We start from the raw sequence: 18,561 nt of genomic DNA, 5'->3' as shown, positions 1-18,561 counted from the left end.
CCAACTCCCAGCCAGCCCTATATTTCTACGAAAACAAATTCATGTTGCCCAAGGAAAATTTTCACATTCCAAAAGCATTAGTGCTTGAAGCTTCCCCACACAGCAAGCCTCCTCACCAGGATTGGCTTCAGGATGTCCAGGTTGGAATGAAGTACTTGCTCTGCTGCATCCAGTTTCTCCCTTGGCAGGCTACAAAGCCTGGAGACTTCTTGGTCACCAAGTTGAATCGCCTCTCCTAATTTTGATCCATTGCACAGATTGGTCAAATGTAACTGGTAGCCTTGTAAAAATACCTGAAAGCATTTCATACAAAGAGAGAGAAGCAAAACTGGATGACAAAGATGGGAAGCAGGGTCCTGGCAGCCTTTTGGGGGACCTCACATCAATACAGCTTTGAAGAATGGACACTACTAGACCCTGTCCAATGCATCGGGTCTCCACTGAACTTCAGATGGCTCAAGGCGTGATCCCACAGGACACTTAAAACTGGAATGTGGTGTCTGACTCATCACCTCCACACTCTTGTCCTTGTGAAGGGAAATCCTGAGTCCAACTCTTTTTCTCAAAAGTGGGACACGTGATTCAGCAAATAGGAATCTAGAGCCTGAACTCCTGAAACCACTTTTATTAGAGAAAATAGAAAATTCTCATTATTTTGGAATGCATGATATCTTAAACTGGGGTTGGGCTGAATTACTAAAAAAAAAGGCATTTATACTATTTATTTGTAGATACATATATTTAACTGATGCAAAGAACCATGTTCAAACAATTTCAGAATATGGAACTCTTCCTTTTACTTGTATCAGAGCAGAGTACTAGAAAGTCAAGCCCCTTATCTCGTTCATAGGCCAATTCTAAGTCATTCTTTTCTATTCGTTTTAACAAAGAACCTCTCCTTGGCCATATCTTATTTAATTAGCTTTACTAGACCTATAAACTGCACTTCTTCATATATGGTCCTTACTGTCCATTAGACAACAAGTTCAGTAAGATGAAGAACCTTGTTTTTCTTGCTCCCTTGCGTGTCCACAGTCCTGGAACATATGGGCAGTAAATATTTGTGGAATGAATGAACGGATGAATCAGACTATTACTCCATTACTACTTCCTCTGTTTATTTCAGTTGGTGCAGCCTGACCTGCTTGTAGTACAACCTAATGGGAGTGATGGACCAAAAGCCTCTCAAGACCCTTACAGCTTTCTAACACTGCAGGGCACTCAGTCGGCCACAGTTTCTATTGTTTCTACCTACGGCAAGGTACTTGAGTGCACTTCACATTTCCTCTTTTCTCTAGCTAGTCCTTGCTGACAGCCTACTTTTAGTGTTGTGTTTAAGAACACTGACTACACAGAGACTAATTACCATGCAAAGACCACCTTCGTACTTAGGATGCCCCTTATATTAAACTGATCGGATGTGACAGATAAGAAACTGGCGGGGGGGCAATGGAAATGCTGCTAACGATTTTCATAAGCCTGCCACCTTTGGCCCATCTCCCAACCACACAACTGGTAAACACAAGGCATATTTTCCTAGTTTCATAAGGGCAAGCAGTAAGCATCTTTTTCTAATTTTAAAAATTCTAGATCACGTAAAGCAAAGATCTATTTTCAGACATAAACATTTCCACTACTTCTGCTTACTGCAAAGACAAGCTACTGTGTAGACATGAGACATGGTAAGGAAGCAGTTCCCCTTCTTTCCAGAGAATAAACCTGAGACGTTTCTCTGAAAATCAATAACCATGCAATCTGGGCCTGCTCCCCACTGTATGATGTCAGGGGAGTTTTTTAATATCTAAGGTTAAAATTCTACATAAACATTAATATTACTGTCTGGTTTTATAAACTGAAGAAAAAAATTAAGCATTTTCTCCTTATATATCTTTCTCGTCTATCTTTAAAGGAAGCGTTACGTTTTTAAAATCTCCTGTCTTAGGTTTTACAGATAGAGATACTCAGAGTAATAATCCTCAACCCTGGTTATTGTCACAGAATTGTGAAATTTTAAAGAAAATGTTTAATTCATCTTAAATTCACCTCCCCTTCAGGGAGGTGTTATCAACAAATGCCAATTGACAGGCAGGAAATCAATTTTATTTCAACCAGCTGGTCCATGATGCCAGGTTGTACATTCTACTCTCTGGATGGTTTGGTAATGCCAGCCTGAGCAGGGTGGTAAAAATAGGTGAAGCTGCATTGGAGCCAGCAACCTCCTTCAGCGCCATTACAAAGACAGGAGTTTATTCATTTCCTTCCAGGCACTCTCCAACAATGCCATTGCCATCAGCCCCACCAGGGAAGGTGAAGGTCACATCTTACCTTGCGGAGACTGACACGAGCCCCCAGCATCTTGTCCACAGTTGGCCTTGGCAAAGAGAGGTTGTGATGCAGGAATCCAGAGAAGGTTTCATTGTCTACCAGGAAGTCCCGAAACTTCAAGCCTGCCGGAGAAACAGTGTTTTATTTTCATTTCATAAGCAACTCAAAAATAGATAAATAATTAATTAAAAAGTCAGCATGATGGAGCAAAATATCATAATATTGACTGCCTCATTTTAAACCGATTGATAACCACAGGCCTCTGGCTTAAGCACACAGAGAAACGAGGTTCAGGGAGCTTCGCCTTAACAGCAGAGACATGAAAAGACTGCTTTCTGAAGCTGTGGCGTAGACACTGCTGTACACACACACACAGCATTGCCTTGCTTTTCAAGGAAAAAGTCAACCCACCTGAGATTTGTGATCCTGACCCCACCGCTCCTATCTCCCCAATGCCAACTGAAAGAGCTAAACTCGGAGATATTTAAAATCTTACTCCCACGAGCCCCAGAGGCTGGTTTCCTCTTGATGCAGAGTAGAGGAAACTTTAGCAGGCATCAAAATCACCTGCGGGGCCTGTGAAACCAGACTGCTGGTCCCCTACTCCCAGAGTTTCTGCTTCAGTGGCTTGGGATGAGGCTAGAGAATCTGCATTTCTAACAAGCTGCCAGGCGATGCTGATGCAGCTGGTCTGGGGGCCACCCTTTGAGAACCACAGGTGTAGACCGTTAGGCATATCAAGTGCGTTCACAGGCATGGTCTCATTTCAGTTCCAAATGTGGAACACGTGACACAGAGCTCCAACACCCAAGTCTGCCATGCTTTAAGAAAACACATAGGCATACACGTAAAAAATCAACCCTACTAAATGACTGGATTGCTGCAGGGTGTCAAACAGAATCGCTTTAAATAATAAGCCCTCCAGGTACATTCAGAAACGGTTCCAATCCAGTGTAGTGAAGCAGAAAAAGCACTAACCAGAAATCCAATTTTAGTCCCCAGAGCTGGAGACCCTGCCTAGTGGTATCACTCAGAGATTTCATTCTGAAATTCACTCCGAATCTTTATCTCCAAAACGTGGGGTTTCTGACCAGATGCTTGGCAGGAACCCCCTTATTGAAATGCTCTCCTTTACCTGCCATACTTCATTTGAGTGTCCACTTCTCCTTCTGCCCCGCCCTCTTAATAACCCAACTTCTTTCAATAAAGAGAAAACCAGCTCCTCATGACCTCATGACTGAAGACATCACTGAGAGGCTGCAGTCCACAGGCCCAGGCACAAACCGACCTCTAGGGGGCAAACCTAGCACACACAAATCACGTAACTGATGAGAAACAGATGTTTGATCTGAAAACGGGGCTGTAAGGTGAGGCTTAAAGAGGACAGGAGTTAATCCTGGGAGCTACGGCGGTGATGTGCAGAGATAAAGTAGAAGGAGGGCTCAAAATCCAACCAGACTCTCATCAGTGCTACCTGATCCAGGCATGTTCCGCTAAAGCAAACTCTAATATTTAACACAGAGTTACAGAAGGGATACAGTAAGCATGATTCACATCTCTAGAGAAATGATTCTCTGGCTACACCTTATTCGGCTAACTTCTAGTTATTCCTCAAGAAGCTGGTCTTGGACCAGTTAGTGCCCCTCCTGAGAATAGGTGCTCCTGGAGGCTGCCATCTGCCTGGTGCTCCCCATCACACAGGATACTGCATTCTCACCAACAGGTTCACTTCTGTAGCTGCCAAACCTCAGAGCATCTAAGATTCACTTAGGGACATGCTAAAATGCAGTTTCTTTAGCCTGATTTCCAGAGATTCTGAAATAGTGGATCTAGAGTGGGGCCTAAGAAACTACATTTTAATAAGCATCTCCTGTATTTCTAATGCAGAGGGTCTGGGGACCATCCTTTTAGGAATGTTGTTTTATTTGCCTATTATCTCCACTAGACTATGCCTCTGGGACACAGACTATGTCTTTTATCCTTGTATCCTGGTGTCCAGATCAAGCAAAGAATTACTGATCAGTGAACGATGGCTCAACAATAAATCCCAGGAGATGGGATCAGGGCTGGGAAGATTCCAGAAGTATCTGAGAAGCATCACAGGAGACTTCCTTGCAGCTGTACAGGTCCAAGAAGGGCCCAGAGATATTAGGATGATCCCCAGGCTGCACCCCAAGAGTAAACAGGACCCCTAGTCACTAGAACTATATTCCCAAAGACACAAAGTAACATCCTGGGTGTCCCAGGATCCCTAAGGTAGGGGTAAACAGGAAGAAGGTAGGAAAGCTAGTGGCTTCAACGAAGGTCTGGCATGGAAAGCCTGACACTGACCACTATGGAACAATGGGAAAAGCACCACACTGAGGGCCAGAAAAACTGGGCTCTGCACCCATTTATTTGCCAGAGTATTTCACCTGGCGGTGTCTCCACTGCCTCACCTGTAAAGTGAGGGGTGAAGAAAACAACCTCTCTGAGCCCCGGACAGAACAGAATATGCACATGAGCTGAGCCTCAGTGACCAGGTGGGCCACACACCCCTCTTGAGTGTGAAAAGCCAGAGCAGCACTGGACACTGTGCTGGCCAACTCCAGAACAACCTCCTCCCTCCGGAGCACCGCTGCTGAAGTGTGGGAGGCTGACCCCGCTGCACTGATGATGGGTCTAGGTCACGAGCAACACACTTGAGACCAGGGAGTGCACGCAGTGCGTTTACAAGACATTTCTGGTAAGTTAGGCTCTGCGGGTGAGAACAGCTGGATGTGATCAAACTCCAACTGCCTCTCAGTGAATCCTCCGGATGAGATGGAAGAACCAAGAGGCTGATTAAAGTCAACAACCTTTGGCAGTGCATGTGCACGGGGTGGTGAGGCCACCCATGCAGGGAGGTAGCAGGGAGGGCCAAAGATCCCGGGCTATGAAGAACTTGCATTCTGGTCACGTGGATCCCACACATGTGGACTCAGACTCACATACCGCCACCAACAAGCTGCAGCCAAGTGTGCACAGAGTAGAGCAGTACTGTAGGGTGCACCGGTTCTCAACCTTGGCTCCCACGGGACTCACATGGGGGCTTTACAAAAATCCAAGTGCCCGGGCCACACCCCTCAAAAAAACTTCTGCATGATCAGAACTCCTAGGGCTAAGACCCAGGCATCAGAATTTTATAAAACTCCTCAGGGTGATTCCAGCCAAGTTTGGGAAACAATAGTGCATTGAAAGATTGGGGGTGTGGGATCAGAATAACCTAACTCTGATGCTGGACTCTGCTGTTTATGAGCTGTGTGGCTTTGAGAAGTTCATTTTGCCTTCCTGAGCCCAAGATTTCTTACCTAAGAGGTAAGGGTAACAGTACCCACTTTTCGAAGGTATAAGCATTAGAGATATTCGCGTGTAGTGCATGAAAGGTGAGCAACGGGCTCATGGTAGGTGCTCAAAAAATGATAATAATTTTGTGATTATTGGGAAGGGTTTATTTCACTCACCTTTACTAGTGTACCACAGTGAAGTATAGAGAAAAGGTAAGGACACAGGCACTGCCCTCAAGGAACTTCCAAGGATGATAAGGGAGATGAAGGGCAAATCAATAGAGAAAGCTGGAGGGATGAGAGAGCCAGGGGAAGGCAGCTCATGCCAGCATCTGACCCAGCTGAGGCTTAACTGCAAGTGTTTCAAGGGGGCAGTCAGGCTGAACAGGCTGAAGCCAAATTCTCAAAAAGGACAGAGAGCCAGGAATCTCCAGAGGCTGTGGCTGGTGAGGAGAGGGTAAGGAAGGCGTCCTATGATGGCAAGGACCAGGACACTCTGTAGTCACAGTGCTGTGTAAACAAGGCTCTCAATGTTTCTGAAACAAATGTACAAGCAGATAAACATAGAGGAGATTCCTCAAAACCTAAGATTTGGGGAGTAGGATGGGAGAAGGAAGAGGAAGAGGTATAGTATGAGGCCAGAGCAGGGTGGCTTTGTACCTCTGGTCTCAGTTTTCTCCATCTTGTTGGCAGGAAAATGAGTGGAGAAGCCAAGAATATCAAGAAAGCCTGATGTCTGAAATGGCCCTTCTCCTCCTGGCCTAACGAACTCCTACCCTTCTTTATGACTTGGGCCACAAGTCATCCCCTCCAGGAAGGCTGCCCCGACGTTCCGCCCTCAAGCTGGGTTAGGTGGCCGTCCTCTCTGTCCCAATAGCCTCCCATGTGTGCCTGCCCCAAGCTGCAGTTGTGTGAGACCACATCTTTTCCCCCAGAAGAACAGAAGTGCCTGAGGGCCAGGACTTTGGAGCGCAAAAGCACAGCAGTGCCGGACACAAAGGAGGCATCCCCTCAATGGTGGACGATGAAAGAATGGATGAACACAAATGAGTGAATCGGGTAATGAACGGAGGTGATCTGCCGCAGGTAGGGGAGTGCCAGGTTGAGACAGCGCTCGTGTCTCTGAGCCCCCTCAGCTGCATCAGCCCAGGTCAGGAAGGCAGTCGGGTGAGTGGGAGCTAGAAGCAGGGCATGGGAGGTGTCAGTCACAGGATAAATGGGGATCACCCCTCACTGCACTGAGCCGGGGGTTAAACGAGAAAATGTACCTGAAGTCCCAGCATAACGCCTGGAACCAAGAAAAGCTCTCAATCAGGACGGCTAATACCATCCTCACTTTCAGGAAAGATGCCTCATTAGCTTCATGGCTAGTCTGATCCTAAAGCATATGCTTCCAGAAAAGATAAGAACGTAGCAGTGACTTTGCCAACAAAGTCAATATTGAATTTATGATCTAAGGTATGTGTATGTGTGTGTGTTGTATTTGTGTGTTAGGTATTTGCCTGGCTGAGCTCCTGAGTCAGACAGAATTATTGAATTCTTTCTGCTGACGCTGTCTATAAGGTGGAGAAAAGGTTGAAACTGACTGACTTGCCTATTCAGAGCTTTAGAGAATAAATAAATCTAGCATTTTACAGAAAATCAATGGGAATGATCGCCTCTACAGGATCACTACAAGGATGGGTATAAATGGAAGATGACCAGTAAGAAAAACCAGTCATTGGAAGTTAAGACAGAGAACACTTAATGGAAAAGACAGTCACTTAGTTGGCCATTTAACTTCGCCCACGTGAGCTGACATAACCTTAATTTTCTTATCTGTAATGTGTGAGTTGTAGAAGGTGATCTCAGAGGTCTTCTTAAAGTTAGTACTCAAAGGTACACTTGCAGTAAAACTAAATCAGCACTGGACATGGCATCAGAAAATCTGAATTCAGGTCCCAGCTCAGCTGTTTCCTAACTGTGTAATCATGAACCTCACTTTTCCCCTCTTCTAAATCTCTCTGGGCCTCAGTTTCTTTAGATGTAAGATGGGCTAATAACATTCACAGGTTGTTGTGAAAATCAAGATGAAGAAGGTGAAAATATTCTCCTGGGGGGAAAGAGCCTCAAGAATTTACAAGGGTAACTTAGAGGATATAAATGCTGTCATAGAATATGGTCATCAGGGAGCTGGACTGGTCACTAAATTAAATGTGTCCCCGCTGCCCACAGAGAAGACTGAAAGTCACCATATAACAGAAGGCTCTGACAGCTTTCCTGCTGCCATCTCTTCAATATGGGCCAAAATACCTGATCTGCTGAAATCAGCCTCCTTGGTTTTGCCTAGAGGAGCCAGCAGCGGCCTGTCCTTTTCCAGAAAGCTTTGCTTTGGGTGCAGAGCGGTGGGACAAAGAAAAGGAGGGGGAAAAAAAACTCAGTTCAGGAGCTTGGAGTCTAAAGAACAAAACAAGTGAAATGTGTGTTTGTGGGCTGAGGACACACAGAATCCTCAGTTCCTTGCCAGTCCTCTGGGCAGGGCAGGCTAAGGAAACACTTCTACAGCAGGAGAGAGAGGGGTGTGGTGGGGAGGGGCATTGCACCAAGGGGACACTGTCCTGGGGGGATGCTTTCCTGGCCACCTAGTGTTCCTTCTGCTTCTTCCCAGTGGGCCTGAGCACACAGGGAAGGAGGGGAGCAAGGAAGAGGCAGGGCAGCCGCCCAGGAAGGCGGAGCAGGGAAGCCCTCAGCAGAGCCGTGGCGGGGTTACTGTCGGTCAGTGCCCTCCAGTGCCCAGCTCCAGTTTCAAGATCGCTGTCGCCTCTTTTGTTCAACATGAAAAGAAACCACAACCATCAGCTGCTTGAGAAGTGGGTGGAGGAGGCAAATGAAAAAAAAAAAAAAAAGCAGAAGTCGAGAAAGAGATCCCGTCAGCTTCCAAGGCCCAGATACTCTTCCTAAAAGGACCCCAGGAGGGTCTCCAGCCCTGATCCTATCACAGGGGCGGTGGCCTGGAGGGGCCGTGGCCAGATTCTCACTCTTGGGTTTACTCAGCCTAAGCCGAGCCTTACAAACAAGACCGAGAAACATTTCTCTGCCAGGAAAGGGCTGGAAACAAACATGTTCAGGTGTCTTCTGGGGTATTTTTTGTTGTTTTGGTTTGTTTTTCCTGATGCTAGGGCTCCATCTTCTTCTTCAAGGATAGCTCCCACCTACTTCACTGAGACGGCTGGACCCTCCCCAGGAAAACCAGGGCTTCTCTGGGACGTTCAGGGCTCTGGAGAGAGGGGTAAGGCATGGTGACCTGGCTGCTCCCTGGGGTGACTCCTTAGGGCAGGTGAGAGGAGGTGGCGAGCCTGGGGTACACTCAGCCTCAGGACCTCCCTGATCACCTGGGCCTGGGGTTCCCAACCCAGGAGAAGATTCCTTCTCTGCAGGGAGGGCTTGCGGAGGGATACCATGACACCCCCGAAAGCTCCCAGGTTCTGGAGTCTGGCTAACCTGGTTCATATCTCAGTTCCAGAATTTTCCAGTTATGTGGCCTCCGAGTCTCTGAGTTGCATCTTTCTATAAATGGAGGTTGGCCACACTAGGGGGTGGGTTACGTAAGCACTAGCAACACGGGGGTGTAGAGTGCCCTGAATACTGACTCACACATACTGCGAGAGAAAACACAAGCTGAAAAATTAAAGTTCAAAACAAATGCTGATAAAGTCTTGGATGAAACTATGTGAAGGGTTCCACAGAGAAACCAGAATATTCAGGGTTATGCTTCCTGAACCCTTAATGGCAAGTCCCAGGGAAGCCAGGGTCTTCTCCTGAGACCCGTGGGAGCAGCACAGCTTCAGGAACCACATATCCCTTAATCTACATAGAATGGAACTTGCATAAGTTCAACAAACTTCTAAATGGCTACTGCACCCAAAACACTAGACCTGTGGTTCTAAGTAGCACTATTTCTTGGAGCTCCTTGAAGGCAAGAAACTGTAATAAAAGAGATGCTGTATAAAGACAGGATCCCTTCCCTTGACATCCAAGAGGAGGTGGACAGAAGGTCAGGTGAGCAGAGCTGTGAGCCTCCAGTCCGCTCTGCCACTCCAGAATCAGTCCTAACATTGAAATCGGGGGATGGGAAGAGATGACACATTTTCCCCAGATCCATCTGCTAAGGCAACAGCATCCCTGTGTATTAGTGAGAAATGGACAAGGTGGGAGAGGTTGTCGGGAGCCCCTGGAATGAGGACTAAGGTCAGCTGATAAGAAGCTGAATGGTAACCAGGCCCCAAAAAGCCAATGGAGACTGTAGCCCCAGAGGGAGAGGGTGACCTGTTCACACTACCTGGAGCTCTGCTGATGCCGTAGGGGTGGTGGGCACAGTTGGGCTGGCTTGAGAAGCACAAAAGGAAAAGGAAGGTGACACTGGGGAGGTAACGCTGGCCCCAGTGAGTTCTGGACCTGAAGAGACAAGGAGCCGGGATTTGCCTGGCTGCACCGTGGTTAGGAATCCACTGCCAATGCAGGGGACATGGGTTCAGTTCCTGGTCAGGGAAGATCCCACATGCCACAGAGCAACTAAGCCCATGCGCCACAACTACTGGGCCTGCGCTCTAGAGCCCATGAGCCACAACTACTGAAGCACCTAGAGCCCATACGACGCAACAAGAAGCCACTGCGATGAGAAGCCCATGCACCACAACGAAGAGTAGACCCTGCTGGCTACAACTACAGAAAGCCCGTGCACAGCAACAAAGACCTAACACAGCCAAAAATAAATAAATAAATAAATAAATAATAAAATAAATCTTAAAACAAGAGACAGAGAGACAAGGAGCCATCATTAGACAAAGCAGGAAAATAGCTGGGAGAACACTGGGTGGAGATCCCTTTGTGAAGGCCAGAGAGGTGGAGAGGTGGGGGAGGATCTCCAGAAAAGGCAAGGGATGGGGAGAAGGTGAGATGAAAATGGGAGGAAACAGTCCAGAAACAGGAAAGACCAAATCAAACAGAAAGGGCAGAGAGAAAAAGGGCTGGGAAGAAAGAAGAGCGTCGGAGGCATTCAGTCCTTGCTGAGGAGCTGGTCTCTGACTGAAATGAGACCAGAGGGTCCTTACACCATGAGTTAGGGATAAGACTCAGCCTGCAGGGCCCTGAGAAGCCCAGGAACATGGGAAAGGAAGGGAAGATGAGTTTATGAATTAGGGCCTGAGAAGGTTCTTTCCAGGTCTGGACTCAGGAAGAACTGTTAACATATCAATAGATAACATATAAATTACTTTAAGTTTTTCTTTTAAAATTAATAAAATGTATTAAGGGACACGGTCATGCTTTGTCAGCAGAGGAAGGGGATTAACAGGTACCAGGCATCAGATACATTGTACGTATCACTGTCTACGATCCTTAAAACAAGCTTATGAGAAAGATGTTATTGTTCCCATTTTTCAAATGAGGAAACAGACCCAGAGATGTTAATATCCTGCTCAAGGTCGCAGAGCTAGCAAATGGTAAATGTGAACCCAATCAGCTCTGGCTTATAAAGCTTTGGCTCTTTCTGCTATATAGGAATTAAAGGAATCATTTTATTCTTTTAAAATGCTTCATAATGATTTTGGCACCAAAAGCTGGTGCTGCCACTCATGCTTTCTGGTACTGGAATAAGGCGACATGGCAGCATGGGATGGTGCAAAGATGCTGAGCCTTGAGGTCAGACAGACCCTGATTCAATTCATGGCTTTCCTCTGTGACCTTGGGCAAAAGATGTAACCCTGTGAGCCTCAGTTTCCTCATCAGTAAAATGGGGGTGATAATACCAAGCTGGAGCTGTTGTAAGACTTGAATGTAATAACAGGTTTAAATGTAAAATGGCATCTTTACCTGGTACAGCTTAATCTGTTGGACAAAGTGTCACTCTAAGATTGCCCTTCTGTGCCTCAATGCAACAGTGATGGCTAGAAATGGGAAGATTTCAAGGAGAAACAAACCGAACTTCCAAACTGCTCTTTGCCACCCACAAGGTAAATAAGTCATATACTGGAAAAGCAAGAGACATGAATCACTGTTCTTGATGTTAACAATCCAAACTCTTAAAAGGCAGTCTGATATTGTGCGGTACATGTCGTCCTGTCATCGAGTACAATTGTGTTTTCTATTCTTGTCTGGGTAAAGCTGACCTTTGATTCAATTTAGTTCAAGCAATATTTCCACACAGCAGTGCAGCACTGCATCCCCCTGACGGCAGTCCAAGCTGAGGCCAGGCCCTACCCTGGATGGAAACCAAAAGCCTAAGCTTTGAGAGGCTGCCTGGCTTTGACAGGTCTGGGAAACTTTCAAACTATGAAACTCTAAGGCCTCAAATTAGAACTTCTGATAAGCGCATATGGACATGAATTGCAATCACCCAAAGATTTCAAGGAATTTCCAGTTTGATGACTTAACGTTGACACATAGGTCATCTGATCTCCCAAGATGTGGGGCCCCACAAGGACAGAAAACAAAGTTTGAGGCTGCAACTTCAACTTCAGCACCTACCCAAATGGAAGGAAGGGGTTTAGGCAGGGAAGGAGAAGTGGCTGTGAGTCATAGGATGTTCTTTCTACACGGGCCTTGGGGTACATTCCACCCATGTCTGTTACCTCGAAGCCGGGAAGCAGAGGAAGTCTGGCATTTCTCTTGGAAGCCCTCATGTCTCTGCTCTGATCCCAGTCCATCCATGCCCAGTATCTTGTAAACTGGGAAATTTTCTGGCTACCCTGGGCTGCTCTCTTTAGGCTGTAATAACATACTAGCAGAGTATGAAAGTCTGGGGTTCTAGACCTATTCCTGCCCTTTGCCAGCTATGCTTCCTTAGGCAAGTTACTGAGCCTCTCTGAACTTCAGCTCCTTCATGTGCACAAAAAGGAACAGAATTCCCTACCTCACATGATGGTCATTCAATGAAGTAAAGTCTAAGACTGGTGCTCCTGATGTGCCAGATACTGTACTAAATGCTTTATGCTTGTTATCTCCTGACTCCCCACAACAGCCCTAAGAGGGGATTGCTATCTCCATTTTGAGGAAACTGAGACACAAAGGTGCTGCAGAATTATCCAAGGTCACGCAGCCGGTAAGCAGCAGAGTCAGGATCTGAACCAAAGTCTGGCTGCCAAGTATGTTCTCTTAATACTAAATTGTACCGCCCAGTGGATGTTTACAAGATGCTAATTTTACAACCCCTTCCTTCAACTCCCAGCCACAGCCAACTACCTCGCCATGTCACCAAAGCCTGCCCTGCCCTCAGGGGATCAGGTCTTTCTGACTTTGAAAGATCAAAGCAGAATCAAAGGTCCATGCAGTGAGTTCTCAGTATTACCAGTAAACCCAACAGCCAGAAAGTTAGGATCCATTTCCCTAAGTAAAGTCCAACATAACCCTCGGGCCTTATTTCACGAAAGTCTTAGAGCCACATGAAAAAGGTCAAACAAGCCAGACTGTACCATGAACATATAGAAAATGACAGCCATGCCATTGACACTCAAAAATCTCACCAAAGGGATGGAGAAACACAAGACCCAAGTTAGGGTGTCAGGGTGCCTGCAGCGCTGCCCCAGAGCTCTCCTCCAGTCCTTCCCCTTCCAACCCTTGACCTCAACGACGTGGGATGTCTTCCAAAGGGACATCTTCAGCCCAGCGACAAAATGCCTGAAGTTCTTCCTTGCTCTTTGCTGGCAAAGTTCTCATGAGCTTCAGAGGATGCTACATTCTGGAGAGAAGGCATTATAGAGGCCCCTGAGTCAGGGGCTGTGGGAGGCCAGCTGTAACCCTAGTCCTCATCAGGGAAGCTGAGATAAGGCACCCGGCTTCAGGGAGCACGAGACTTACGGGAGCGCCATTCATGTGGACCACGGTATACATGGCACCTCAAAAATGTGTGATCTGGCGGCCCTAAGTAAAGCCTGAAATCCCTCCCTTAACTGTCCCACCTACCTGGCCTGGCCCAATTCAGCAGGTCGAGAAAAATGACCTGAAGTCCCACCTACTGGCCTTCTGTTAAATGGCATTGCTATGGCTATAATTTGAGACAGGGTCAGGCACGTAGACAGCTAAGATCTTGGCTGAGAACGAAAGCTGCTGAGTCCCATGCACAGGGGAGATTGGGGTTCTGGCCTCCAGCTACATCACAGAACCCAGAGCCCTGTCCATCGGGCCAGGCCACAGCAGATAATGATAGAGAAATCACAACATCCCACCAGCCTAGGAACTGTTCCTGGACCAGCATGCGCGACGGAGAGGCTGAGGGAGCAGCCATGGGATGTAGCAGGAGGCAAAAGCCCAGCTACCAGTGGGAATGGGGGACAGTGGCGAGGTGGGGAACTCCTTACCGGAGATGTGAGGATGGCCCGCCCCAGGAGGTGCCCTCCCAGCCAAGTAGGAAGCCCTGACCACTACATGTGGTGCAAACTCGAGAGGGGCCTGGGCTCATGAGGCCACCTAGAGATGAAGAAGAGCTGTAGTCTGGATTCCGGGACTTGGGAAAGGAGCAAGGCATTGGGGCAAAGTGGATGTTTGAGCAGAAAACATCCAGCAGGAAGCAGGTTAATGAGCCCATTAGGTATCACTAAGCAACACGTTTAAGTAGCTCTAAAGGAAATAAACAGTAAAGACAAAGAAGAACACAAAGGGATACCTCCTTCCCTAGCCCAGTCCCGATCTGCACAGCACCGGCCCCATCAGGAAGGCCTTAACTCTGGTCAGCCTGCTGGTCACCCCGTTGGAAAATGCCAGATTCCCCAAAGAGGGGGCCGTGGGCTGGAGTGGTGAGCAAGCCTGGAGGGTGGGGTGGAGGAGGAGGCTGAGGAAGGAGGCAGTCCTTCCCGTCCCCCAGGCCTCTGGCAGGGGCAGATGCAGCTGTGCAAGGCCTGAGGCTGACACAGCTAGGGGGCTCTCTTTAAAAAAAGGAATATTGTTTTTACATCCCACTTTGGCAAGTTTTGATTGCTGAGATCCCTACCAGGGCCTTGGAAGGGGGCTATGAAAGTGAAACTTCTTTAGCTTCTCAGTAAATCCACTTCAAGCCTCTGGGTTCATGGAAGCCTTTCCAGTAAAGTTCTGGAAAGTAAACCTTGTAGAAGAAAGAAAGCCAAAACTGTGCTTAAGAACTTTTGTTATTAATTGAGAACCCTGGTGACTTGGGTTCACACAATGCATCAACCTGAAAATTACACGTGCTGGGATTTTATACTTTTCAAGGTGCTTTCATTTGCCCCTCAAAATACTCTGTGAAGGACAAAGGGCAGGTGTTCTCTTTCACCTCTATTCCACAAAGACTCACTGGCTGCTCACCGGGTGCCTGACTGTACTGCACGATGACACTGATGCTTAGGACAGAGCCACAAACAAGGCCCAGCCCTGCCTCCAGGGGCTACAGGCAGGGGAGAGCCCACATCACCCATCAGGCCCAGGTGATCCACTACCCAAGTACCGACCAAGTTTCCAAAATGAAATACGTTCAGGTTGTTGAGCCAAAGTCCCAATTTTGAGGCAAGGAAAACTGAGGCCCAGAGAGGGTGAACAAATTGGCAAAGCCAAACAGGCAGCCAGGAACAGACGGGGAGGTAAACTAACTCAGATTAATTGCATGTCAGCTATATGCTGTGCAGGGAGAACAACCTGATGCTTGGTGATGACCTAGAGAGGTGGGATAGAGAGGGTGGGAGGGAGGCTCAAGAAGGAGGGGATATGGGAATATATGTATAAATACAGCTGATTCGCTTTGTTGTACAGCGGAAATCGGCACAACATTGTAAAGCAATTATACTTCAATAAAGATCTAAAGGAAAGAACAAAAACAAAAAAAACTATGTGCTGTGACCTCGCTATCAGTCATCTACAACGTCATCTGATTTAATGCTCAACAACCCGCAGGGTAGCTAATCTCCATTTTTCGGGTAAACTGAGGGTCAGAAAGAATCAAAACACGCCCAAGGTTCACACTTAAGGAGGGACAGAGCCTGAATTTGTTCCCCAAGTGAATCTTTGGGGAATCTTTGACCTATTTCACCATCTTGGTGACATCACTCCCCCAAAACGAATCTTAATACAAAGCCCAAACTCTTTCTCTTACAGCAGCATTTTCCAATCTTCCAGCATTTACAAACTACTCTCACAAGTTTCACCACATCCACATAAAACGATGTCTTCTTTAAATTAACTTTTAAGTAATTTTTTCCTATTTAACAGCCTCCTAAGCAATGATACCCTTGAACCTGCAATTTGAGATGGGTTAAAATTAAAAGCTGTCATCTGTGTACTGCTCAAAATCACCTCAGATACCACGCAAGACTCGCTCAGAAACACTCCTTCTTGCCAGACTGCATCTCACAGAGACAGAATCTAGACCTGTCGCTTTTTTAAGAGCTTCTGAGAATTTTTACAACTTTTACGCTTCCATCGGGTTGTAGTCATGACAGGGACTTAAGAATGAACACTCCTCACCTTGACTCCCAAACATTAATTTATCCCCTACTCAACCTGGCCGGTTGCAGGTTAAGGAAGAAAATAATAAAATGTCAAAAAAGTTCCAGTGATGAGAAAACTGAGTGAGGGGCCCCTCTGTAAAGCTTCCTAAGTGTGTTTCTTATTAGGACGGTTTCAAGGGTAACTCAACTTGTCTATGACTTAACTCTTAAAACTGGAGGTCTTCCCAGTTCGGAGATTAATGGAAGAGCACAAGAGAGCTCTGTAGAAAGAGCACTGCACGGGGTAGCAGAGGTTTAGCTGTATTCCATTCCCAGAATATCCTTCTGGTGGCAGTGCAGACTGGGGAAAGCCCCTCCCCCCGCTGGACCAGAGTCTTTTCTAGAACAGAAATTCTGTATGGACAGAGGCCATATTTGTTTTGTACACCTCTGTGTCCCAGCACCTAGAACAGTGGTTGGGACATACTACATGTTCAATAAATACTGGCTGAACATTTGAATCAATCAATTCATTTGTCTATAAATGAACTAACTGGCCTCTAAGGTCTCATCCAATAAGTGGATAAAACAATGGCCTAGCCCAGCAAACCATGGGACTAGGAAAGAATATCTGAGCAGACAAACTATCAGTGGATAGGCCAATGGATTTAGCAGGTGAAGTGGAAGGGAAAAACAAGGTAAGTCCTCTAACCAGATGACAGGAGCCCGGTGGCCCAGCATGGATCACAACATGGGTTGGTAGATCTGTAAGAGCCTGGATGGCACTATCTAAAGAGGCTGTCAGTCTCCAGTGGACTGATCCAAACCTCCAGCCTTCGTCCCACAGTTACCAATGACTTGGATGAGAACAAAGAGAGCTACTTATCAAATTTCTACATGACAGGCAACAAGGAGCAGCCAGCAAATATAATACAAAACCAGAATCTAAATCTAAATCACTTTGGGTAGGGGACTTCCCTGGCGGTCCAGTGGTTAAGACTTCACACTTCCACTGCATGGGGTGTGGGTTCCCTGATTGGGGAACGAAGATCCCACATGCCACACTGCACGGACAATAAATAAATTAATTAATTAAATAAAAAATAAAACAGTTTGGGTAGGATGAAATGACACAGGGAATCTAAAACTGTAAAATAGAAAAGAGATAGATGTTCTCCCTTTAGGTTCAAAAAGCCAATCGCGCAATTCAGAAATGGAGAACAAGTAACCTGCAATACTGTGTATTTAAAAGGCTTTGCGGTTTGGATTGACTGCACATGGGATGAGTCAACAGTGTGACGCAGATGTCAAAAGGCCTCATGCAATCCCAGACTGCATTAACAGAAATACGGTGCTCCAAACAAAGGAGGCAAAAGTCCCTTTCTACTCTGTGCTGGAAGACTTTTGTAATTTCTGACAAACTTCAAGAAAGATACACACTGAAACACAACCAATCAAAGGAGAGGCAGAAATTGGCCGGGGGTGGGGGGTGGTGGTGGGGGTAAACATTCCCGAAGAGGAATGGAGGACATTTCGCCTAGAAAAACAAAAGATTTCCAGAAGAGAGGGGGGAAAAAAAGAGAGCTGTCTTTTAACACTTCAAGGGATATAGATTAGCTTCTTTCTCTGGGAGGTACAGCAGACCAGTGAACAGATTCTGATAATTAGAATACCAATATTCTAATATTGGATATTCTGCCAATACCCAAAATAAGCTGCTGTGTGAGAGGTGGGTTCCTCTCTCAGGTGGGCAGAGGAGGTTGATGGGCAGGACTCCGAACCAAGGATCCTTCCCATCCGGAGAGTGACAGTGCAAGAGAGCTGAGCCCATCACACTGTGAGTAGTGATGTCAGTGCAGAGACACAGAGGTCTCCAAGTCAGGATCTACACTGACATGCCCCAGCCTCCGACTCTCTCTGAAATCTAGTGTTATTCAAATTCGGCAAAAAGTCACTGATTTCACCTCGGAAGAAACAACATTTCTGTGCATTCCCCTCTGGACTGAGGGCTGGCTAAGGGTTGCAAGACAGGCAAAGAAAGGTGGAAGCACTTAAGAAGTAGCTGCGGGGCAGAAAAGGGACCATACTGAGAGATAAGCCTTGATAGGGGATAATCATAATCAGAGGTCTCTCTTCAGAGTTATGCAGAGAAAGTTGTTTGAATGCAGGTTTGGCATCTCTTCTCTACCCTGACTCATGTCTCTAGTTGCTCTGTGTCTAAGGAAGCACCCACTGAGATCTGAAACAACACCACCCCCCAACACACAGTCTGTTTCTCCAGCCGTGCGGTGGAGAGACAAAAGAGCAAGGCCAGGTGCTCAGAAATATCACTGACACACAGGAGCAATACTGGCTCCCATTTATTGAACGTGTACTATGTGCCAGGCACTGTGTTAGGGTATATATTTCATATTGCAGGTTACCCATTTTTTTTTTTTTTTAAGCAAAGAAAAGTATTGGTTCATATAACTGAAAAGTCCAGGGGATATACTAGCTTCAGGCACGGTTGGATCCAGGGGCAC

At 46.7% G+C, this 18,561-nt stretch overlaps 1 protein-coding gene across 3 annotated transcripts in view; it reads right to left on the bottom strand.

The window, feature by feature from the left end:
• ABCA1 (ATP binding cassette subfamily A member 1) overlaps window positions 1-18,561 on the bottom strand; it is a 123,802-nt gene that overhangs the window by 66,922 nt on the left and 38,319 nt on the right. For all 3 annotated transcript variants that reach the window (XM_057720426.1, XM_057720425.1, XM_057720427.1), the window contains 2 exons: window positions 2,326-2,447; window positions 117-293 (listed from right to left, as the gene is read on the bottom strand). In XM_057720426.1, the coding sequence (XP_057576409.1) occupies window positions 117-293; window positions 2,326-2,447 (299 nt within the window). The remainder of the gene's footprint in view (window positions 1-116; window positions 294-2,325; window positions 2,448-18,561) is intronic.

Source organism: Hippopotamus amphibius, chromosome 2 (assembly GCF_030028045.1).
Source record: "Hippopotamus amphibius kiboko isolate mHipAmp2 chromosome 2, mHipAmp2.hap2, whole genome shotgun sequence".
NCBI lineage: Eukaryota > Metazoa > Chordata > Mammalia > Artiodactyla > Hippopotamidae > Hippopotamus > Hippopotamus amphibius.
Note: the sequence above shows the minus strand (reverse complement) of the source record. Positions and strands in the feature narration are given on the sequence as shown.